The sequence below is a fragment of the Rhinolophus sinicus genome, chromosome 5 (assembly GCF_057876585.1).
Source record: "Rhinolophus sinicus isolate RSI-liver-muscle chromosome 5, RSI-T2T, whole genome shotgun sequence".
Taxonomy (NCBI): Eukaryota; Metazoa; Chordata; class Mammalia; order Chiroptera; family Rhinolophidae; genus Rhinolophus; species Rhinolophus sinicus.
The window spans coordinates 76,698,317-76,723,843 of NC_142505.1; the positions used below are offsets into that span (position 1 = coordinate 76,698,317).

At 53.5% G+C, this 25,527-nt stretch overlaps 1 protein-coding gene across 2 annotated transcripts in view; it reads right to left on the bottom strand.

Moving 5' to 3' along the window:
* FSTL4 (follistatin like 4) overlaps positions 1-25,527 on the bottom strand; it is a 365,854-nt gene that overhangs the window by 83,835 nt on the left and 256,492 nt on the right. For both annotated transcript variants that reach the window (XM_074313508.2, XM_074313507.2), the window contains exon 6: positions 22,330-22,453. In XM_074313508.2, the coding sequence (XP_074169609.2) occupies positions 22,330-22,453 (124 nt within the window). The remainder of the gene's footprint in view (positions 1-22,329; positions 22,454-25,527) is intronic.

A 25,527-nucleotide genomic window follows, 5' to 3' on the forward strand; every position in this document is an offset into this window, starting at 1 on the left:
AGGCTCATGGTAAATACCTGCTGGTTTGTATGACCATCAGAGAGGGACAACAGACCCTAGAACTTTGAGAAACTGTTCCCGATTTCCAAATTCACAGACGTAAACACACTTGTATGGAGGCCTAGTTTTTTTTTTCTTTCTCTAAAGAGATCTTGTTTCTATGGAGCACATTTTAGAAACACATCCACCCACTATAAGTTAATCACCTCTTTAGTTTTGACAAAAGTGTTCTTTCTAACCCACAGGCTGTGGTTCAAAAGGGCTTTTTAATATTAAAAAAAAAAAAATCCAGTCAGAGAAGCTGCTGTGTGAAGAGGGAGAAGAGGCACTGCCTGGTGAGTTTTGGACGTGGGGTGGCACCCCAGCTCAAAGCCATCCCACTACACCTCAAAGCAGGGAAGGGCTAGCGGGAGGGGACGAGGGGACAGCTTCCAGGAGGCCATGGCATTTGAACTGGCTCACAACGCCTGAGAGGATTCCCCAGCAGCAGTGGGCCTCCTGGCTGCTTTGTGGAAACAGTTTGGGTCTCTTTGTTTTTACTCAAAGTGTCTGCGAGCATCTGGAAGTTGTAAGACACACTGATCACCGGGGCGCTGCCTGCAGACCACGTTCCTCCTCTGGGCTCGAGTGGAGCGTTTTTAATCCCATAAAAGGAAAACCTAATTCGAGAAGTATTGATTTTAAATTTCTTTCCATCTGTTTCACTTAAAAACAATCCGTTGACTCTGGGCGGCTGCTGCCTCAACGGGTTGAGCAGACGGGCAATCACATCTTTACAAACTCAAGGCCAACACCAGTGCTGCTCAGCCAGAGATCCTCAGCGTGGAGCACATCAAAGCTTTAGAGAGCAACTATTTTCCTGAGGAAGGGAGCACTGCTGCCGGGAGTTGATGAGTGACAGCCGCACGTATGTTTGAAATCGGCACTGATTTGGGGACGCTACCTAGGCTCTGGGCCATGATGGGCAGTCATTTGGATCATTGCCTTTCTGAGACACAAGCGTGGAAGTCCCACCCAGCTCAGCCCTGGCCCCGCTTCTCTTCTGCCCAGAGCTTTGTTCATCTCTGGCCTGGCATTCAAGGCCCATGTGCTCTGGTGGGTCTCACCACTATGGTTCCCACTGCCCCCTGCTGCCCACACCCTGTGCTCTGGGATACACAGGACCCCATTTCCCAAAGGTAGTCTGTGTCCCCCAGCCTCCATGTCTTTGCTCACACGGTTCCTCCCCACCATTTACTTTAATCACATACATCCTTCTGGACACCATTCAAATGCCAAACACCACCTCCTCCAAGGAGCCTTCCATGACTGCCATACCATGAGCACTCTGGATCTTTCCATCACCCACCCCTCTCCCTGGGAAGCAGAATAGTGTAGCGGAAAAGCCATGTGTCTTGGAGTTGGATTCGCCTGGGTTTAATCCCACCTCTGCTACTTCCTGACCTCAGTCACCTCATCTGTAAAATGGAGTTAATAATAGTACCTGTTTGAGAACTGAACAAATATTATTAATTCTTTAACTCTTGAGCACAGTGCCTAGCACAGGGGAATGGCTCAGTATAGTTACTGCCCTTTTAAAGAAACCAGTGACTTATTTTCAGTCTTCCAGCTCCACCTCTTACTGGCTGGATAGCCTTGAGAACAGTGACCTAAGCTCTGTGAGGCTGGGCCCTGGCTCCACTGCCTGCCTCTCACTATATCGAGTTGTCCAAGGCCATGTGGCTGCTCCTGTGGAAACAGTGTCACATCCAGCATTCACAAGACCAAACCCAGAATCTGCCCAGCCACGAGCGCCTTAACACCTGTCAGTCACAGTGCTCGGAGCCCTAACAGCAGGACAAGCATCGAAACAAAACACCAAGCTCTTCATGAGCCCTCACCCATCCCCTTGGTCCTGGACGCTTGGACAGGGCCTTTTTAGGGGACCCTTTGTTCCCATAGGGCTGAGGGGCACCCAAGCCCTAGGGGGTGCCTGTGAGAAGGGCTGTGACCCAGCTTTATTGACCTACCCAAGTGACAGCCTCTGTCAGCACAGCTGCACAGCACTGAAGGGGACATCTGGGTACTGGGGCACTGTGCCTGTCTGGGTCTCATGCCACCTTGCTCATTGTTCCTGGGTCAAAGGAACCGCTCCCTGCCCTCCACTGAAACACAAGTGTGATGGTCTGTCAGCAGCTGCTCTACATATCCCAAAGGGGGTGCCATGCCCCCACTTACCGTCCCTGCAGCTTGGCCTCGGGGAAGCACCCTGAGGCCGTAAGGGGTCCTTTGGTCAAGGGAGCTCCAGGTTCTGCCCTCTTTGTCGGAGCATTCATTAGGACCAAGGGCAGCTCAGCGGCACTGGCCTCCTAGCACTCTGCCAACATTTCCATGGTCCCAGAAATCCCAGTGGAACATGGGCATGGGATATCCAGGCTCCTCTCTGCCTGGATACAACTCTTACCACCGGCTGAGTACAACTCCTACCACCCTGCAGGCTGGGATAACAATGGGATCTTGGAGGCTGCCAAGTCAAAGCAGGACTGAGCTGGGGGTCGCATGTCTCAGCCTGGCCTGGAAGCCCAGCTCTGACGGGCCCACCATCTGTCTGCCCAACTTCAGGCCTGCATCACGCAGACCAGGAACACAGCAGGTACTTAATGAGCATCGAATAAATGCATATTCTTGAACTTTCTCTCCTAATCCCTCCTCCACACCTTTCTCTCACCTCAGGGCAGAGCCCTTTCCGTCTCTCTCTGTCCATCCATGTCTACCATTCTTAAAGCCCAGCTCAAGCCGTCTTCCTCCAGGAAGCCTGCCGACCTTCACGATATTCCACAGCACCTGGCATTCAGACCCAAGGTTTAGAAGTTCATTTCTATGCACTGCTTTGTGCCATGGGCCCCATTTCCCTATGTGGGTCAGGAGCTCTGGAGTACAGGTCCTGGGCCATTGCTTCCTCCCCTCCCAAGTGAATGACTGGGCGTGTCTCCCTTCCTTGGAATCTCTGTTGAAGGAAAAGTCTTCTAAGGCAGTGTTTCAGACCCCAGGAATGAGTGAGAGGCCACAGGGAGATGGGACAAGTGTCCTGCAGTTGGGGGTAACTGTCTCCCCGCTTGCCCGACTCCAACAACCTGTCCTGGCACAGATGTGGTGCCAAGCCGGCCGTGCTGCCTCCACAGCTGCCCAAAGCCTGACACCAGCCCTTGGCTGATAACACAACATGATGGCTCCCCAGTGCAGTAGGGGGTGGGAGATTCAGTTTGCCTGGCACAGCCGGGCATAGTTATTTATGTCCAGTCTCCTTGGTCCTCAGTTCACTGATGAGAAACAAAAACAGAGCAATGGCTACTGAAACAAAAATAATTTTGTCTCCATTGCGTTTAAATTCAAATGGGTGAAATAAATTCCAGGGTGTTTCCAAGTGTGCCAGGCGCAGGGCCTGCGGACTGGGGGTGCTGCTGCCTTCCACCCCTGACAGAGTGGCCAGGAAGGAAACTGAGGCCTGGGAGCAAAGCCTCACAGACTGTGTGTCAGCAACAGCGTAGGTGGGCATGGGAGGGCCCTGGGGCCTGTCCGCTGGTCAGGTGTGCCCCTCACAAGGGTGGCTTGGGAATGAATTATCAAGTACTGCAGCCCAGGACCGTGAGGGGGAGAGTGAACGAACAAGACGGGATCTCACCCTGGCCTGTGCCGGGCAGGGAGCAGGTGAGACAACGAGTCGCTCCAAATGAGCAGAATGTTTGGAGCCGCATCAACCAGAGGACACAATCAGCCTGCAGCACCGCACCCCCTCGAGTGCCAGCCCCAGGCCAGCTGGGACAATGGGACTGGAGGCTGCGTTCCTGTGAGGTCAGCACGAGGCCACCATCCCCCCTTGGGTGGTACAGGGGCCTCACGCCTGAGTCTTCCCTGCTTCCGGGCAAGTCAGCAGCCCCTGGGGAGGAGGTCCCCCATGGGCCACTGGGGCCTCAGGGAGTCGGCTGTGGATCTTGACATGGATGTCTGAAGGCCCTGCATTTCCGCTGTGGACTACAGCTGGGCGTTGGCCATCGGCTTACTGAGGAAGGGAGGCCTGTGGCCGCAAACGGCCCTCCCCGGAGCATCCATACACGGTTCTGAGCAGCAGCCTGTCCTCAGCTCAGGGACATGGGAACACCTGGAGATGGGCAGACGAGAGACAGGGCCCAGAGCTCCAGGACACCTGTCTTTCATCTGTGGTCTCGTGTGTGCACCTGGTAAGTCTATCCACAGACTCCTTTTCCTACAAGACAACCTGTGGGACCCCAATGCCAAGGCCTGGCTGGCCGGCCGGCAAGCCTGTCAGCAGGCAGCAGTCGAGGTCCAGCCAGCCCTCAATGGTGGGCATACCACTCTGGTGCCAGGTCTTCCAGCACGTGAGCCTTCTCCCACTGACACGCGCAGCTTCTCAAAGACCCACCCAACCACTCAGAAGCCCTAGGCAATCTGATTACACATGAAGTATGTTTAAGAGGAAAGGGGCTAGAACACTGGTGAGATAGGAGATGCAGGAGAAGAGGGGGTCTGGGGGGAGGATGGGAGTGTGGTCACACTAATGTGAGGTGCCCACAAGTAATGGCCAAGGGGGTGCCGGTGGGCTGCTGAACACCTGCAGCTGGAAACCTGGTGTCTGGAGGTGTAGGTGGGGTAAGACCCTCCCAAGGGGAGTGTATACTGAGGAGAAAAGCACAGTAAGAGTCTCAGGCAGGCCCTCCGCGTGCTTTTGTAAAGTTTTACTGGAACACAGCCACACTCATTTGTCTGTAGCTGCTTTTGTGCCACCATACAGGGATGAAGTCATTGTAACAGAGGCTATATGGCTTGTGTGCCTAAAATACTGGCTACCTGGCCCTCTATAAAAAAAGTGTAAGAGGCTGGCAGAGGAGGGGCCCACTTGCAAAGGAGATGGAGAAGAGGTGGGTAGAGAGTGCGGGTCTCAAAGAGCGAGGTCCGTGGGGCCTGATGCTGCAGAGGTCAAATCTGACAAAGACTGAGGCATGCCCACTGATATGCCAACTGTAGGTCACGAGTGGCCTCTGTTGGCCTCCATTTCCTCATCTGTACTAGCGTGTGGTGGAGGTGGGTTAGGGAAGCGTACAGAGCCAGGAATCAGGGTAAGGCCATGGTGTCCATGAGAAGAGACCATCCATTTAAGTGCTTGACTGTCTCAGGAGGAGAGGGGGTTGCAGGGTGCACGGTATATGTGGGGGAGTCTGGGACAATCAGCAAACCCTTCCATTTCAGACCCAATCGCTGAAACTTTTCTGAGTCTGTTTTCCTGACTTGGTTACAATTGTCCAGTCAACTTCACAGACTTGGCCTTGCCAGCCTTGAGTCTCCACCCAGGCCCGTGGAAGCGAGTTGGAGTGTAGAGAGAGGAGACAAACAGCCCCAGGGCCGAACCTCGCTGGCCGGACTGCCTTGGCCATACTGCTCTTGCCTGGGTGGACTCACCGACTCCTTCCCCATCTCATCCCTCTTTTCCACACCAGAGCCCTGAACACAAGTCTAGCTACCTGGTTAAGGCTTTGCCCTGCAGGCTTTTCTGACCTGTGCTCCTAGCCCTTCCTCCTGGGGCTGCACTGGCTCCCGGGCTCTCTCTGTGGCCCAAGCGCTCTGTCTGCCAGGTCTGCTCCCAGTTCCCCCACTAGGCACTTCCCTCTCTGTATCATGTGGATGGAGTCTGGGGTCCTCACCCCACCTGGCTACTCCAGGAGGGGTCACAAAGCTGCTGGGCTCCTAGAGCGTGCCATCGTGATCCATCACAGTGTGCCACAGCCAGGCCCAGGGCCAGCCCGTGAATCCAGAGTGGGGAAAAAAATGAGTGTGAAGTTAAGTAGCAAACTCATCATTTGAAATTCTCACGTTTCCCGAGATGAGATGATTCCCATTAACGAAACACCTTCATTTTCAGAAAACCCATGTTCACAGCTTGCTCTGTAGAGCCTGCTCCCACAAGTTATGATTTATATTTTATTACAAGGTGAAAAGAGACAAAAAAAAAAAATATCCTCACAAGGAAAAAAAAAAAAAGCCCACTGACTTTACAGCAACTCCCGGGGCATTTGATTTAAAGGGGCATTGTCATCTTTAATGTTTTCATCCAGAGGAATTAGAGAGTACCACCATGATAATTCAGAAGCTCCTGATTTAAGGGGCAGCCTCTGTGGTCTGGCTTCACTGTGTTTCCCTTTTTATGGCTCCAGAGAGTATTTTTCTAAGAGATAATAATGTTGGGTGATATTTCTCCTTTGTCATGTGGAGGCCCAAGAAGAAAATGAAAATAGGCCCTTGTGTCCCCCATCTCTGAGGCCAGCCTGTGGATGGAGGAGAACTGTCATGGGACACATGCAGCCATTTCATCTTCCCAAGGCCTGGAGGGGCCCCCACTGTGGAGACAGGAAAGCCTCGGAATTACCTCTCACTCTTCAGCTCCTCCCCCGACTCCCACCCAAGTCAATGACCACAGAGCCTCTCAATAGCACTCCTTTTTGTGGCCCTTCTCTGCCCCCACTGTGGCCTCCATGGTGGGGTCTCCATCACCTCCCAAGTCCTCCAGCTCACACTTGCCCCTGTGGGTGTCTCCAGGTCAGTCCTTCACCGGTTGGCTTCGATCATGCTTTCCTGCTCTCCCTGCTTTCCTGGTCTCCCTGTCTTCCTTGGCAAGACCAAACCCTGTGGCCTGGATCTGGGGGCCTGTGGCAGAGATGGCTATGTGTTCACCTAACCTTCTTCCTTTCCCTCCTGTGGACACAGCTAGACTACACTTCCCAGCTGCCCCTGCAGTTGGGTGTGGCCATGTGACTGAGTTCTGGCCAGTGGAATATGTCAGGAGGGATGTGCACAAGTCCTTGCTGGGTTCCCTAAAAAATCTCCTACAAGACCTTCTACTCTCCCTATCCCTCTGTATACTGGCCGGGTGCAGGGCCTCTGGTAAAGGAATCTGAGGCCCTACGTACGAGATGGTACAACCACCAATCTGAAGATGCTTGGATCCCTTTGTCACCGTGTGGCCACAAATTGTGCCCCAGCATTGAACTGTTATGTGAAGGAGGAATAAATCTGTACTGTGTTAAACCCCTGAGATATGGGGGTGTCGTGACTGCATTTACCCCCCTAACTAACATAAGCCCTTGCTGCTCTGGTTCTCATCTTTCCTTCCAGCACCATCTTCTGTTTCTCTCTTACTTGTCCATGATGCAAGGGACAAATTGGCCACGCTAGATGGTCTGAAGCCCTCCCATCTCTGCACTTCTGCTTAGGCTGCTCCTTCTGATGGGGATGCCTTTCCCTACTCCTGTATCTGCCTGTGAAACCCCAGCCTTCTCTGCAGACTTCGGGCATCTTTTTTATTGGACGTGTTATACCTTCCTCAGTTTCTAAGGCAGTCTTGTATCAACCATCTCAGATTTTTTGCCTCACCTTTGCACATGTATCCATTTCCCACAGGATAGTGAACTCCTTGCAGGCAGGGATCAAAGCTTACGTCCAACTCGTCAACGTTGAGGGTATGCCCTGTGATGGCTGGGGGTCAGCTTTGGAGTCAGAGTTCCTGAGGTGAGTTTCAGCTCTACCACCACTGACTGACTCTTTGGTGCCTCAGTTCCTCTTCTGTAAAGTGGGGATAAAAAGAAGACTCCACCTCAAAGAACCTGCTCCCAGGGAGAGATGGATACACCCATGCAGGCTCCGCGTACCAGCCACCACCCCGCTTTGCTGCAGTCACTGACTCACCCCGGACCACTCCCCACCCCATTTCTGATGATTGTAGCCTCTGACTGACAGCAGCCTCTCAGATGCTCCTCCTGGGTTAACGCTGGGTGAGGTAAACATCCAAGTACGTTGCCCAGACAAGTCTCCGCCTTACTGGCCCTCATACCCATCGCTATATCCTGGAGTCTAGACATTGTCATTACAAATAACGGCAGCCTGAAAAATCTTGTCTTCAGGCTTCCTACTCTCTGACCACCTCCCATCTCTTCTGGCTCATTCTCTCTGGTATCCAGACTCCATCAACTCTTCAACTCCAGTGGGACCCACAATCTACTGATCAACCACTTAATCGTGTCACTCCTCCATGATGCTACTTCTTTCTCACCCAGCTTCAGTTCCATGGGATTTGTCACTGGAATACATGGGACATGAGCTCAATGCCCTGCCCCTCTTGGCACACCCCCAGCCCTGGTTAAACTTGTCTGCGCACCCTCTCCTTCCGTCTGTGTAGCTGAACGTGGCTGGGGAAGCTCACCACCCTGCTGACTAGCTACCCTTTGAATTCATGAGTATGGGCTCCAAGGGGCCCTCAGGGCTGCCCAGGGGCCTCACTGCCTTCTCTCTATCTGTTCACCCTCCTACTCTCCCAGACAAGTGGTCCAGACTTGCTTTCTCCTCACACTGCCTCATCTCCACACTCTCAACCGTAACTTTGTTTCCTGATGCACTGAGAAAACGACATGTACCCAGGCTCCCACGACATCTACCCACCGCCCTGGACCTGTGCCCACACGCCTTGGCTTCTCTCCTGTTACTACGGAATGTTCTGCCCCTCAGCCCTGGTGCCTCCGCACCGTGTGGTGGGTGCTGTGTCTGCCCACATGGCAGACACTCCTTCATGGGAGGGCTTGTGAGCTCTGAAATATTTCCTCAGTAAGCAACTTGCAGACAGGGTGACCGGGCCAGGCCTGCCATGACCATGGTGTTCTCAGGGTCCAGCCCAGAACTTGCCTGGAGGAGGTACTCGGCATGAATGAATACAGGAGAGCAAATATTCACCTGTTGCTTCCATTTGGAGCCATTTCCTGAAACTCATGTTTACTCAGAGCTTTCTAACCTGTTGGTTTTGTGACTTCAAAGACCATAGCTGTCACATCTAAAGCTTCCTCCAGGAAACCAAGCCATGGTGCTGAGCCCTTTGACACGTGCGGGGCGTCGGGGTCGGGGTGTCTCGCTCACTCTGGAAGCTTACTGTCCTCCACAGAGACTGCAGGGCCAGCTGCTTGCCAGGCCACTCACCCTGGAAGCACCCGTGCACCAGGGAATCCCCATCTGAGGATGAGGAACCAGGCCTGCTATCTGGGAGGCATCCTTGTACATTCGGAAGAGCGAGGCCTGGGTCAGGGCCATGGCTGTGCCGTCGTGAGGACCACACAGCTCTCCTGGGATGACACCCGATTTCCACACCCTGAGCATCTTGGTAAACATTCTGTCTGCGGACGTTACAGAGCCTGCAAGGCGTGCCCCTTCGGATCCTCTGCTCTTCAAAGGAGCAGGCTTGGAGCAGTCAGTCTAGTCCAACGCAGGCCTTTTAAAGTCGAGCTGCCCAGATGCATTCTGGGCCTGTGACTATTTCATCTACTCAGCTGCCTGGTCAAGGCTGCCACAGAGGGCCCGGGGGCTGTGGTCTGGAGGCCAGGGCTCCTGGGCTTGGACTGGGTCCATGCCTTCTACTCCATACAAGGTCAATGACCTCTCCTGACTCAAAATGAGGAGGGCACACGAGTGGGGAGGCTCAGGAAGGGCCCACACAGACGATACCTGCAGTCCCTCCTCCTATGTCCATTTACCTCTGGGTTCTGCCCTCCTCTCTCAAACCACCGCTGCCCAGGGCCATTCGTCAGCAGCACATGTAGCTGCTCTGAGTTTTCCCTGCTCCTGTCTCTGCTGCTCCTTCACAAGGGCTGCTTCCGACCAGGTGGGGAGGCAGGGAGCCTTCTGGAGTGTGGGCGCGAAAGTGGACAGTCAGCCTCCAAATGATGGAAAGCCGAATCCGGGGGACCAGGAGCCCTGCTCAGCCCACGCCTTCAGTGTTAATTTGGAGAATGGAGGGAAAACATCCCAAGTGGAAGCGTGCTGACATTCCTTCCCATCAGGTGTACCCACTGCTTCTCCAACAGCAAGGCCGCTGCTCCCTTCAGGTGCCACCACCAGCACTTAGGTCTCCCACTACCTCCCCCTGTCTGGGAAGGTGTGTGCGCATCCTTGGTTGGAAGCAAGGGGAGGTAGGTGCTCCGTGCTTGGCGTGGCTGGGGAGAGTGAGATCCCAGGAAAAATGGACAGAACTTGGAACTGTATAGGACACAGTCAGTGAGGAAGTCTACACGGCCGACCTTTGTGTTTAGGGGAAGGGGCTTCCCTTAGGTGTGGCCACTGCTGCTCTCTTCCAAACCCCCACCTTGCCCACCGCCAATGTCCCTGCCGGTGAACGTGCCACATTTTCTGTTTCTTCCTAAATTCCAAAGCCCGGGGCTTCATCAGGAAGTGCTAGCCATCAGTTTCCCACCATTCCACGGGGCGGTAATGCTGTATGTGCCCCAACCCCTCAAGCCTCAACGATCCCTGGGGAGGACAGAGCTGCCTCACAGCAGGCACGTCAGGACATGGCAGGACACCGGGGTCAGCCCTCCCACCGATCCTATTCCCTCCAAGGCAGGAGACGTGGTCCAGGAGACACAGCGACTACTGTCCCCACAGAGAGTGAGTTGGAGTATCAAGTCCACTTGTCACTTAGCACCTCCAGGTGCCAGGGCTGGCTTTCTCAATGCCCTTATTTGACCTCCCGTTCTTTCTGGCCCAGCTCCTGACCCACCCTTGTATGTTTAGGCTGAGCCAGCCATGGGTGGGTGGCCTCTGCTGACTCTTTAATCCCCCACTGTGTGCTCTGCTGACTCTTTAATCCCCCATGAAATGTGGGGTCGTGCCCACGCCATCTTTTGTGAACCTGTGTCAGCCAGCCCATGTCTCAGCACCATTGCACAGAGGTGGACATTTGAGGACTGGGACAAAAACTAGGGCTGGACAGAGCTACAAAGAGGGGTCTCTGGAAGTGCTTTTATTTGTGGGAGCTGGGAAGGGATTGATATTTGCTGGGTTTTGAGTTTGAAAGGAAAACATCCTTCCACAGGGGTCTGATCGCTCAGGGAGCATGGGGACCCATTTTGACTGACAGGCCTGATCCCTGGGGCCCTACCTTCCCCTGTGGGGCTGAAGCGTACCAGTCAGAAGGGGCTCTTCTCACAGCATCATCTGAAAGGGACCTGGGGAAATGTATCTAAGACCTGGCACACGGACCTCAGGATCTGGAAAGACAAGCGGTACAGGGGCCTCGCCCTCTGTAATGGCACACGGTAAGCGGCCCTCAGGAGGGTTCTACACTCCCTGCTCCATCCCAGAGTCACAGATCATGGGGTCTCTTTGAATCTTGACCTCTGGGGGAAGAAATGGAGACTCTAAAGGGACCTGACCAGAGCTGGGTGTGGAACCCATGCCCGAGGGCTCAGGTCTGGACCCGGACACCTGGCTCTGCATTAGCAGCTGTGTGCCCATCCCTGGCCTCGGTTCCCTGATCTTCAGAACTTGGGGTTGGGGTGGAGCCTGCCTGATGCCTGGTGCAGTGAGCGTCTGGTGTGTAGTGAGTGCTTAGCCCGCGGTGGTAGTTTGAGGCAGGCCAGCCGGAAGCATATCGTCAGCACCTCGCCAGCTGGTGGGGCTGCGTCTGGAGTGGCTTGAGAGCGTTTGGGGAGACAAGTGAGCCCAGAGATATCACTTAGGGGAGCCACCTGCCCACCTGCATGGCCCCTTCTGCCACCGTGGAGGGGGCAGAGTCTTTTGGGTCCCATTTCCACTCTCATTTGGAAGTGATTTGCAATCCCAACAAGTGTACAAACAGTTGCTATGCCTGCAACACCTGTGTGAGGACAAAATGCCTGTGCCAGCTGGAGAAGCAGGGTTCTCCAAGGGCTCAGCTCGCCGAACGCCTGCATGCCAAGCAGCTCGCGTACCTGGCTCCCCCCACCTGCCCTGGGCAGATCGAAGGTATCGTGCATGGAGTGGGACACGGATGGGACAGTGCCAGAGGGTTGGAATTCTGGCCAAAGCTGGTAATGGAAAACCAGTACCAAGTAGCCCCACATAGCCACTTAGTGGTGATGGCCAAACCAGTCAGCGGTCTTCACGCATCCTCCCCTCCCCACACCCCACAGGCTGCGAAGACTTAGGTTTCACTGGAAAGTCTGCACAGATGAGAATGAAACTGATTTCCTGCTTGTACCTCTGCTGACTCCAGCCCATGGTTCAACAGACTAGTTACTCATGTTTGTTTGTCCCAGCACCAGCCTGGATCCCACGGGTCCAAGAATGACAGCAGCCATCACAAGTTGGGGCAAAAGTCTGGGGTCCCCAGAACCCTTCCAAATCCTGTGTGAGCGAAATGGGAACTCAGGGCTGGGAGCATGTGGCCATTAGTAGGCTTGCCTCTTCAGATTCGGAACCCAGGCTCCTCCATCAGCAGGGAGCACCTCCCATATTCCCACAGGACTGCAAAGGGCATTTAAGAATCCCAGTCTGCCGCTTGGCTTTGGGCCTCGTCACGGCGTCCAGCCTGGGGGCCTGCGGGCAGCATTTGGTAAGGATTGCCAGATGCCTTAGTTAACAGGCTCTAAGAACGGCTTTGCACTATCCAGTGCAAGGCGAGCTTTTGGGGGAAAGTGAGTCCCCCCAGGACAGCAGAGAGTGAAAAGAAGCATGGGTGGGAGCCAGCCAGGCGGAGGGCACCTCTCTGCCAACCCAGAGACCCAGCTAACCCAACACCCCTGTGGAACCATGGTGAGCTGCTGATTGGGGTAGCGCCACATGTGGCATCGGGATAACCCCCTCCCTCCACTAGAGCGAGCCCCTGACTGTTCTTCATCCTCTCTGGGAGCTGCCACAACCACTCTGAACCTTTTCTCTTTACTGCAATTACAAAAATTCTATCATGGTCTTTAATCCTTCCACCAAATGTTTAGCAAGTACCTGCTATATCCACCTTATGGAAAGCTCTGGGCTTCTCTCTCTTGCTCCCTTGTCCTCCAGCTGGAACAAAATGCTTCAGGCAGTAATAACCTTGCCAGCTCTCAGACGGAGCCCCTGCTTTCCCTTTGCCCTTTTGTGCCTCCTGGGTTTGTGACTGCCTTGTCCCTTGTGCTTCTATCTTTGCTCGGGGCACAATTCGTCCCATGGCCTCTGCCTATATTTCAACCACCTACCATCTTCCCTGTCCTCAGCCCTCTGCCCAGAGGGAGGAGCTGGGAGGGGCAGGGCTCTGGGCCTTTGGGGCTGGAGAGCCACCACGTGGCAGTCCTGATAAGGTAAGGACCAGCCGCCAGCAGGGGCTGCTGGTGCAGAGGAAACCTCAGGTGGGTCACCAGCCTGTGGTCTGGAGTCTCCAACTTGCCCCTCTTGTGCTACCCCAGTGCCTGCTCCAGGCAGGAAGTAGCAGCTTGGGTGTGCCTGCCCCTCCCTTCTCCTCTCCTAGGAGAACACACCTCTCTGCCTAGCCAGGTCCTGTCTGTCCCTAGGGCCTGGCTCTCCAGCTACCTCCTGCCAGGGCCCAGCCTGGTGCTAGGACTCGAGTGCACCCCCAGCCCCGAGTGTGGCCCACGTGCTGCCCACCCAGTTAGTCACTATGCTATGTGAGTGGAGCCCTCTGCTCTGCTCGGCCCCCAGCACCTTGTTCCTTGTGTAGCATACAAGCTGGCACTGCGTAGTGGTGGTGGCTCTTGTGGGACACAGTAACGGAGGCTGAAAAAAGGTGCTGGGGAGGAAGAAAAGCCAAGGCAGAGGACAAGTGACCTGTGCTCCAAGGCCCCTTCCGGGGTGTACAGCCTCAGGATGGGCTCACTTCTCAGCAGTACATCAGGTGCCTCCTCTACACCTCAGAACACTGGGGTCTCCAGGTGCCACAGAGCCCCCACGACCCACCTGGACCACATGGCACTGAGACGTGGACGCTGCTGGCAGGACCAGGAGGCAGTGGGGTGGGGGTGCACCCTGTGCTGCCTTCAGCTTGCTTTCTAGGCCCTCTTGCCTAGCACCGGGAGGCAGCCTCAGCCTGGAGCTCTGGGCTCTGGATGGCTTGGCCGTTCATATCCCAAACTTTCTCAACACTGTACTCCCAGGGAGCAAGCCTGGAAATTGGTTATATGACCTTCAGCACTTAATTGCTTGTTGAAGTCCTCACAAAAGCTTTGCAAAAACAGATATTTGCGAGGACAATATGGAGCTATCCTCATAAAAAGCTGACATTTAAATTGTTCTCATTTTATATCTTTGCAATGAAATTCTTTGTCTCCTCGGAAGCCATTTCTGAGTAGTCACTAACATTCAGAAAGCTCCCTGTTCCATGCAGAACTTCCTATTTCTCTGGAATGCGTAATGTGAGGCTGGGGACTGTGGTGAAAGCCCCACACCCTGGTCTGCAGTCCTGAGGGAATGAGTGCTGACCAGGAACAGGGAGGAACAAGGCATCCAGCCACTCTGCCCCTGCCTCTCCCTCCAAGAGGAGGGTTTAGAAAAATATCACCAAAGCATATTCTAATGAGTTTTCTTTGCAATTTGTATACAATAGATTTTCAATAACAACCTGTAATTAGTTCATTTTCTACTATTGAATTGCTCTGCACTGAGGCCATTGACAGCCTCCAGCTGGGATCTTTAAAAATGGAAAGTGCTTGAAGGCTCAGCTCCAGACAATGGCTAGAAAGTGCTAGGCCTGATAATGCAGCTGTTAGGAACAAAGCATTGGCGATGGGCAAGAGGCATCTGGGTTTGAACCGGCCAAGAAGAAGAAAGTGGCAGAGGGTGAGATGGTGATGGCTGGCAAGCAACAGTTCTGCCTCAGAACTAACCCCTCCACCTTGCGATGACGGGTGAGATCGTCCCACCCCAGAGCCCAGTACATGCGTGGGGGGGGGGATGGGCAACCCATTCTACCTGCCCTGCCCCCCAGGGGAGTGAAGGACTCATTGAATGTCACCCTGCCCCCTACCAGGGGCTGTAAGTGGCTTCCCAGCCCATCCAGCTGCAATCCTATGGGAGGGGCAGACAGGCAGGGGGAGGCCAGAGCACGCTCTCAGCAGGAAGGCCTGCAAGGACAGAGGTTCGCACTGGAGCATAGGTTCCTTGAGAACTTAGCCAGCAGCTCTACTCACTTGTCTGTCCTAATGGTCATCACTAAAAGAGGCTTCCAAGGCCAGGTCCAGCTCTCCAGCTGATACCTGCCCTCTGCGCTGGTGCACCTACAGTGAGGGGGCCTCACTACTTACCAGAAACCCCCACAAGGCTGGGTGGCCAACTGGGGGAAGTTTCCACAGATCAAGGCTAAGTCTGTCTTCTTCCTGCCCCCGAAGACTCGTGCTCAAGTTCTGCCCTCTGGGATGCCACCCACCAGCCATTCTTCCTTGTGACAGCATTCCCTCTCACCCAATCCCTTTGCTACTAAAGAACCACACCCTTCCCCGACTCGTCTGGGTCGCCTTTCTCCTCATCCTTTGCCTGGGTATCCCCAACCCTGTGGGCAGGCCTCCTCTCAAATGTCCCTTCCCGACCTCTCTGGGGAGAGTGGGTTCTCCCTGCTAACCCTGTACCATATTTTCTGTCTCAGCTTCTACATGATTTATTTGGTTGTTTTTCTGTTTCCCAACCGGCCCCTGCCAGAATGCAAGATCTGTGTGGGCATTCTACTCTTCTGTGCTACTCTTGCTTACAGCTGTCACCTGCCTGCTGCAGGCCAGGGAGTGAGCCCTGTGTGTTTGCTGACCTGATGTTCTCCTCCTCTTAACTCCCAGTCTCAGTTGCTGAGCCTTTCCTCATGTGTGTTCTCCCCACCCTGGCCCATCCCATCCTCTGAGATGTTCTGTTTGGCCTGCCTGCCCATTACATGGACGCTATACCCCAAATGAATGGGCTTCCACCTCCCTGCCCAGATGCCCTCCTTGCAGAGACGCTGGCCCATACCAGATTCAGGGCAGATACGTCCCACCTTCCCGCAGTGACCCGATATGGTGCTGCCTCCTTGAATATTTCTGGCACTGACACAGAGTCAGGGGTCTCTGTGCTCAGTGGTTTTGCTCAAAAGGCCTGCCCTCCGGCCTGCCAGGGCCAGCTCGGGGACCTTGAGCTGCCAGGGTCTCCAGTTTCCAGCAGTGCATGCTGTGGCAGAGGCTCCAAGACCCCATCGAGCTCTGTCTTTGCAGTGTGGCTGTGCGGGCCGAGCAGGGGCCATGCAGATGTGCTGCAGGTTCGCAGGAGCTAAGCTCGGAAGAAAGACAAGCCCACACTCGATGCTAATGAATTATTTCCCAAGGTGCAGGGTTTTGCACAGAAACAGCAAAGCTGAGCACCCGCTAAGCCTGGCCCTCCCACGGCCAGCGTCTGCTGCCTCTGCTGGGGATTGGGCCACAGGCCCCAGACACTACAGGGCTGCGGCAGACTGAGCAGGAGCCCTTATCTCTACACACAGTTGTCAGAGGTGGAGGTAATTAAGCAGGGGCAGCTGGCCTGATAGCCTAAAAGAACACTTATCCTGAGGAGGGCTGAATGGGCAATTTGCAGCCCTGGGAGCAGGATGGAAGCTTTGTGGGACAAGCAGCTTTTGTCTTCATTAAAGGAGCATTAGGCCCATACGGACATCAGGGGCTCAGCTCACACCCCCAGGTATCTAGTGGACCAGGGATGTCTGGCTGCTGGGTGCCCTCACTGGCCTGGTCCAGCCTGACTGGTGCTCCCCTGCCAGGGTCCCTGTTCCCTGAGACATGTAAAGGCCCACTGGGACCCCTGTGACAGTCAAATTGTGTTTGGACCTCTGCTTGCCAAGTGTATTTCTCCATACACATCATCCCCTATTGAACAAACATTTACCAAGGGTTTCCTGGGTGCCAGACCCCATGCTAGGCAAGAGCGCATGGTGAGCAAAACAGCCTCTGCCTCATGGAGCCTACGGACTAATGTGGGCAGAACAGTGACATGGCACAGAGTGACAGGGGCTGGGAGGGAGGGGCTGTGGAGACACAGAGCTAAATCTCCATCACAACCGTCACCACCTCCGTCACTGACCTACCCTCGGCAAGGTATCATTCTCATCACTTTACATTTATTATCTCATTTAGTCCTGAGTAATCCTACATGATAGTCTAGCCACAGAACCAGCTCAAACTGGCCCTGTTCTGTCAGGGACAACAGAACAAAATGGCAAGTCGTGCAGCTGAAGCATGTGCAATGGAGAAAATGCTGCAAATTACACCCAGAACCAAAGTCAGTTTCTCTCCCCCTGCCACGGAACCAAAAGACCAGGACACGACCGTAATCTGAAGGCTGCAACCCTCTCAGAAACAAAGGGTCCATTGTCTAGGAAGATGTGGTACTGAAACCCCTTAAATTCCACCCTAAACCCTCAACCAGGGAGACAGATTTCAGCCTTGCCTCCTGTCTCCTTGCCAGTTGACTTCGCCATAAAGCCTTTTCTCTTCTGAAAAGCCTGAGCCATAGCACTGGCTTCTATGCATGCCGGGCAGCGAGCTCTTGCTCAGTAACAGTGGTGATTATGTCCATTATACAGATGAGGACCTGGAAACCCAGCTTCAGCTCTGGTAAAGAACTGTCCTGGGTCACACAGCTTGTAAGTGGAAGGATGAGGATTCGAACAAGGTCTGACTCAGTCCACACTCAACCATCAGGCCACGGCCTTGTTACTGTGTAGAGATCAACTCAGGACTGTAGGTACACAGAGGACAGTGTTTGGGGCTTGGGAGAGGGAAGATAGATTGAGGAAGACTTCCTGGAGGAGGAGACCATTGAGCTGGGACTTGATATTTAGGAAAACCCACTGTGGGGACAGTGAGAGTCTCCTTTATGGAGAATGCAGATGATGAGTTGCAAAGTGTGCTGAAGCGTGTGAGAAGTTTCCGGAATCAGGCATATGGGTTCGATCCTATTTCTTCCACCTATTGATTATGATTTTGGATTGCCTATTTAACTTCTCTGTTTCAGTTTCTTCATCTGTAAAATTGGGACGTAATACACAGTGCTGACACGTTAGGGATCATTTTACACGACTTAAGTATTAAGAGCCCATTACTAACTAAAGCAATATTGACAAGCAAAATCCTTCAGATGGCACAGTGGCTTTGCCTTCAAGGGCCCACAGCAAGCTCACCTGCGAGTGTCCTTGAAACCCCTCCCTCTATGCTTGAGGTGAGGAGAAAGTACCCCCATCTCTGTCTTTGGGACCGGGGTGGGGAGTGGAGGGGTACTGGGTGGGCGGGGTGGGGGTGTGGGGGTGTGGGAGGTGTGTGGGGGGCTGAGATTCCTGGCACCTTCTGTCTTCCTGTTTTCAAATCCTCCTCTGGCCTCTCCAATTTAACTGTTTTATACCCTTGAGCAGATGAAGCACCGAGGGCAGTAAATCAGTGTTTTGGTCATTTGATCGTCAAGTCCTACATGCGGCAACCGGTTTCTCCCTTTGGGGGAGACATCACACCAATTGTCCTGGCCTTGGCCAGAACAGACACTGGCCCACAGGTATTACATACTATCCACACTCAAGAGCCAAACAGATTCGGATATAATTTTTGATAGGTCCCAAGCTTCTGAAATCTTGCTATTCATTATCCCCAAGTCAGGAACCAAATGTAGGATAAAGCGATATTCTGGCCATCTGAACTCCCTGTCTGAACTCACCCTATGCTGAGGGGCAGCCGCGTAGACTGGGGAGGGGTGCTTGCCATTGTTGTATTTTGCCATTCTGCTCACCACAGGTGGCTGTGAGGACTGACCGAGATAACATGTCTGGCATGGTGTCTGGCCTGTGCTGGGCATTTTTCATTCTAGAGGATAACAGTGTGGTACCATCCTTTCATTTTGTAGCAACGATGGCAGAAAAACAGCTGTAAATTCACCAGGTGACCATTTCATTGGTTTCACAGAGTTGCCCTGGATACAGAGGTATTGCAATCATCAGATGAAATCAGTTTTCCTTCCTGCTTGCCTCGAGCCAACGGAGGGTATCCGACCCACATAGCCAGTTCCCTGCTGTTCCCCTGATACCGGTTCTTCTGGACACTATATGTCTGTGATCCCAGAACCTTCATATGCTAGGCCCTCCATCCTGCACTGCTAGCTGCTCAAACCCTTTCTTTGCATCCAACACATTGCTCTCATGGGATTAATTAAAAGGACAAGTATCTTTCTAAAAAGCAGAAGAAACTTGTAATGAATTTAAAGCGAGAGAAAAATCCTCATTTAAGCAACATGTTTTCCCCAAGATCCCAGCCCAAGCATTCAGAAAAGTGCAAAAACATGCATTATTGAAAAGCTTTTTAAACGAGCAACTTTTAGATTAATTTATTGTGATGCACAGACAGGGCTGGCACATATCTTGCTCACACCCGTGACCCTGGGGCCTGGGTCTCTGCTGCTCGTTGGGGAGGGGGGGAGGGAGAGGTGGGAAGGTGGGGGGAGACGTGCTGAGAGCACACTGTGCCTTTAGTTCCCAGATCAGCCGGTGATTTGGAAAGCTGAACGCAACTTGAAGAGAATGTTTAGGTGATAAATGGAGGAAGAGAGGGAGGCCACCCTCATATTTCACTCTTGTCACTGTATGGAGACAGGTGACTGGGAGCCTTAGCTCCATCTGACAGTCAGGAAAAGACTGAACTGCCTTCCATGGTTAAGGGACCTGTCCTCTGCTCTCCTCCCTGGGGAGGGGTCACCTATTCTGTAGAGCTGGGAGGACAGCACAGCCCCACCATGAACCAGCTGAGCTGAGCACGGCCAACCACCAGTCCTGGGATTCCAGACATTGATCACCCTCGGCCAGCTGCAGACAGCGGCAAACACATCCTCTCACGAATGGCTGGGCCAGCTGCATGAGAACATGTCATTTAAGAGACCGCCAACCCTCAAACTGGTAAATAGAACCCACTTCTCCAGGGAAAGTATCCCAAATCCATCCTTAAATAGAGCCACTGAGTCAGTGCCAAGACCACCCCATGGAGCTCATCTTGCCTGGTACCCAAGGACCCTGGCTAAATAGAGACTAAAAAACAAAATTTTAAAGTCTCAACCTTTGCCAACCCATCAGCTCCAGTTTTTAAAATGAAATCCAAAATGTTGTTGCTGACATGTTTGAGCTATTACTGTCTGAGTTGTGAGATTTCTTAAATGCCCATTGATTTCTGGGTAATAAGTTGTACCTATATGTCTTACTTTAATTACCTATTTAATATTCACTGAACCATAAATCCATTCCCAGAACGCTGGGCATTTACTTTAGAGTTCCTATGACTTTGAAAAAACCATTGATCCCATGTTCTCGGAGTAACCACATGTCAGGCCTTTATAGCAGGTTAACTCATTCTGTGGCTTCCTAAATGTCTGCGAGTTTATATTTGATTGCATATTTATTATTTGGGTTGGGCTGTGATGAATGGTTTGGCTGCCTGGTTCAAAACAAGTCCAAGGCGACAGCAGAATCTAATTTGCGTGAAAAATGATGATTATAATGCTTTCCAAATAATCTGGGAATGAAGGGAACAGACACCACACTGCTTGGTAGCAGACATATGGCTGGGGGTGAAGCGGTCTCCCGCTTTTCCATGGGCAGCTCGTGTTTGTCATGACCTTCATCATGGAGGCCAGGGAGGCCTTTCTTTCATCAGGGTGGCGGAGACGCTTCTGTTTCCTTGAGAGTAAAGCCAGTAGCTTCCTGTTTGTCCCCAGCTGATTTCCAGGAACAGAGCTCACGGAGCAGAGCCTTCTGTGGAACCGGGCACCAGGACAGTGCCTGAGCAAGTATCGTTCTGCGCTTAATGCTGGCACCGTGACATCTGAGCAGTGATGCCTGGTGCGCCCCCAAATTCTGAAGTCCCTCCTTGGCCCCTGGCTCTTAAAATGCACCAGCCTTTCCCTTCATAGCTCCTTTTCCTGAGGGGCCTGAGCACTGCTGGGGTTGTCTCAGAAGTGTCCCCAGAACACTTGCTGCTGTTTTCCTGACATGAGGTGTGTGTGGGGGGGTGCTCTCCCTGTCATCTGCCCTGACCACTCCACTCTATTCTACGGGATTAGAATCATCAGGGGATCTCGGGTCTCAGTTTGGGGAAGATGCACAGAGAGGATATTGCAGCAGGTGGACTCTGGGGACAGGAGTGATGTGCAGGGTCAGTGCTGACCACCTGGCTCCCCAGAGGAAAAAGCCCCCCCCACCCATGGCATTTGCATGCTGTGAATTTTCGTGGTGTGAATACTCCCACCATGGCTGATTGAAAGCTATTTATTTGCCTTGCAAAATTCCTGAAAACCAACAACTGGCTCCCATGAGTTAGGTCTAGGGAGCTGCTAATACTTCCACACATTCTAAAACTCAGAGATTTATTTCAGGGAATAAGCTCCTTGATCCACAAATCCAACACCTCCCCCAGCAGGCTAAGCCTGTCAGTCATTTACACCTTATTCTGAACTTCTATAAGCACATATGAGTGTTCACAGTGGGCAGGGAGGAGGAGGATGGGGAGCCACACCAAGTCAGAGCATAACAAGCAGAGTCCTGTCATTGGCAATAGGGATGCTGTGAACTGGAAAGGCAACCCCCACCCCCACCCCGCGTCAAGCTCACAGGCATTTCCCACAGGAAAGAACTGCACTTGTTTCTCTCCTCTTACGTCACACAAGTGCCTATTCTATCTGCTACAAGAGTCCTTCTTGCCAGCGAAGCACAAGGACTCCCTCGCAGGCCTTGTGGATGTTTGGAGTAACAACTGCACAGAGATATCAACAGAAAGCAGTAACACCTTTCCGAAAAGTGGAATTCCAGGTAAAGGTTCAGGGTGCAGGGGGGGATGCCAGGATCTGCAGCTCAGAGGCTCAGTTCACCCTGGGGGTCTCACACCTACTTCCCAAATTCCAGGGCCTGCAGGTCAAGTCCAAGGTCACATCACACAGGGCGCACACACTACTTTCTTTAAGCCCTGAATGCTGTCTGACATAAAGGGGCTTCATCTCTTTGGGGCCAAGAATGCCCCCTCTTGTCTCGATTTGGGCCCAGCACAGCCCTTCCCTCTCTTCACGCTGAACTCTGAGCTCTCTGATGAAGCTCCCTCCCCAGTCTGGCCCAGTCTCCAGAACCCTCCTGCAGGGTTGCCCCCAGGCAGGGCTGCCCAGGAGGGCCAGGCCATAGCCCTAAAGTCTGCACCCTCCGTGTGCAGTCCCAGACTCCTCCCAGGGGTGTCCAATAGTGAGCTACCAGCCTCGCTTAAATCACAGTCCTGGGTTCCTCAACCATAGAGAGAAGAGCCATTATCCAAAAGGAACAGAGCAAGCACACCATCTCCCCACCCGCTCTCCTGTACCCTTTTCTTAAAGCTCAGGCTTGTTGCAAAACAAATCCAATTGCTTTCATCTGTAAAAGAAACCAACCTTGGAGACAACCGAGGACAGACCCAAGGCCCTGACACGTTTTGGTGCAGCGGCGCCTGTGGACACGAGCCCGTTTGCCCGCCGGCCAGCTGGGGCCTGACTTACGGAAGGCTGTGTAGAACTCGCGGAGGGTCAGCTCTCCGTCACCGTTGTAGTCGTCAAATCGGAGGAGGTCGCCGGGCGAGCACCCTCGGAAGCCGTCCTCCACGTCCTGCTCCTTCAGCACGTGCTGTGGGTGAGGAAGGGAGCAAGGTCAGGGCCAGGAATGAGTTCAGAGCTGTGGGCTTGGCGGGGACATGGTTCAGGCCAAGTGGGGCTGCGGTCACCGGCCTGGGGGTCAGGTGAGGACTCCAGGGACAACTTAGTGGGCATGGAAAGCACCCAAAACTCTTTGGCTTTGTCTTGTCTGTCCATCCCATTCTATAGATGAGAAAACAGGCTCGGAGAGGGGTGGGGACTCTCCTAAGGTCACACAGTAGTTGGGGCAGAGTTGGGACTAGTGTTCAGGTGTGTCTTCTCCTCATCTGGGTAAACAGACCCCAGACAATCTGAGGTGAGAAAGATCCTTGAAGCTATCTGGTCTACCCCTTCATGTTATCGATGGTGAACAGAGAAGGGGCCTGATCAAATAAACTCAGCAAATAGACAGTGGCTGAACTCAGTGTGAGAACTGAGGTCCCCTGGCTCCCAGCTGTGTGCAGCTGGGAAGTCACTGCTCCATCAGTACTTCCCTCCCCCCACCTGCCATCAGCCCTTACCAATCTCAGGGCTGCACCTTGTCGTCACAGCGCATCCCCCAGAAGGGGGCAGCTGCCATTCGGACACAGGGCTGCGCCCTGCCTCTACCTGCCTTGTCCTGCCAGGGACACAAACGTCTGCCCTTGGGACTCCAGCATGGGCCATGCGAGGGCCCTCGTGAACTTCTCTCTGGACGTGGCCGGGGCCGCAGGGCTCAGAGGCCTCCCCCGCAGCCATATTCCAAACGGTGACTAAGGATAGAAATTCCAGGCAAACTCACTCAGCTGGAGCCAGAGGCTGGTGTATCTTACAGGGAAAATGCTCAGAAGAAAGGAAATAATCTTATTTTATTTTTTTTGCGGGGGGAGGACAGGAGCATTTTCTCTTTATTTAACAGTCTCAGCTTGGCCTGATATATTAAAGGCAATTTAACGTGATAATGTTAAAAAAATGACCCTTCGCCCAGCAAGTAAGAGTGTTCGATAAAAGGGAGATCAACCGTAACGCCCGAAATCAATCTTGCAGAGATGGAAATTTCCCTTTGTCTGTTTCTGCATTGGAAATTGATTAACTTTTCATAGGACCAACAAGTTTTTCCGCGATGCCTTTGATTCAGTGTCAGGAAAAGGACCACTTTAGCTGGGCTCTGCTTGGCAGATTTATGAAACGGACTTTAAATACATTAAATTTTAAAGAGGAAATCATAGTCCAATTACCATGGTTGTTAATGGATTCTGGTGCCTCGGGGCACGTCTCTGCCAGGTTAGAGCAACATGACCAGGGAGGTTCTATTTACTTGGCAATGACCGAGGAGGCTTGTGGGCCTGGGGTGCCAAGAGCCTCCAGCTGCCTCTGTCCAAGGCAAGCCCAGCCGCCTGTCCTTGGTGTCCCTTGCATTGCCTGTAGCGTGGGGCATCGCCCGATGGTTCTTCCTGCGGGAACTTTAACTAACAGGACCAGGGCTTTTCCCTGAGCAGCTTGGGTCATCTGTGGGCCATTGGGCTCTTCGCCATAGCTGGGGACCTAGTGCTGCTGCAGATGGTGACATGCTGGCTGGCATGGCTGAGATGGCATGTGCTGTGGGCAGCGGCCTCTGGGAGGCAGACCCTGGATAGACTTGCACATGTTGCCTAGGTGTGGGCGAGCAGAGTGGGGTCTGCAAGTGCCTTTAGGTCTGTGGTTCCCAGCACGTTCCTGGAAGGGCTCTGGACAGGCTGGGGGAGAGGCCTGTGGGAGGGGCACCTGCGTGGCAGAGCCTCTGGGTGACTGCTCCGTGCTCAGGTTTTGTGGGCACTTGTTAAGGCTCCACAGACCTCCAGAGGAGCAGGTGGAGCCCCCTGGCGGGAGCCATTGTCCCCCAGGGAGACCCCTGTGCTGTGTGCACACCAGCCCACCTGGGGTTGGTCTTAGCTCCATCATGTCCCAGGCAGTGAACACAATTCAGTCTTGATTTTTTTGGAACCCTTGTTTCCTCACCTAAAAATATCTGTGAAGTGGAGAGAACAGTAGTGCCTACCTCACAGCAGAGGATGGCTGACAGGTTTAAGGAGGAGCTCATCGTAATAGGGTGATGACAATGACACTGTCCCCTCCTGAGCACACACCATGTGCCAGGCACGGTGCTAAGCACTTCCCATGTCTCAGCTTGTTTCCCCTCCTGATGCCCCTGTGATGGTCACAGACAAGAAACGGAGGCACAGACAGGTGAGGGTGTCTCCTAAGACCCACCGATAGTAAATGCTGGAGGTGGGCCTTGGGTGCCGGCAGTCTGACCGTAAAGCCTGCGTTCTCAGCTACCACACCACACAGTCAGGAACTCTGCCGTGCTTGTCACATCGCAGGGCAAGGGCCTGGCTTACTGCCAAGCACACAGGATGCTCAGTAAGCGTTAGGACACGCCCTAGCCCAGTCCTTCCTGGTGACCTGGCCACAGCTTTGATAAGGTCACCGCATCATGCGAAGGGTGTCTTTAAAGTGGCATCAAAGGCGGGGACTCATCCTTATTTTCTGTTCTCTGTCCATCCTGATTATCTGCCCCGTCCTTGTTATCTGGGCACTCCGTGGTCTCTGGGGATGAGCTGCCCCTGCCCACCACCCTGCTTGGGGAGGCTGACCTCGCCCTCCTTGAAAATCTTTGCGTCAGCCTGGTGTGGCTCTAGGGCCTCCGGCCCTTAGCGGCAAACCAGCAGAGCAGGAATGCAGGCCCTTCCAGCCCACCCAGCCTCCTTCCTGCCCCCAGCACCCAAAGGTCCTCCCTGCCGCTGGCAGTGGCTGGGCCCCATGAGGCTCCTTCCTCGCTACTCTCTGCCACAGATGTTCACTGCCCTCGCACCACCTCCTGGCTGGACAGAGGAACACCAATCTAAGAGTTTTCTCACATGGAAGAGCAGTGTTTGGGGGTGGACATGGGGCTTCCTGCAAGTAAGCAGGCTAAGGTTTGGGTTGTTGATACCTGAGTCCAAAAGAATGGCGAGATCCTAGGGGAGGGGTCTTTGGGATGCCCAGGTTACAGCTCCAGCCACGTTTGGTGGAAACCAAGCCTGCTTCTGGCTGAAGAAAGCAAGT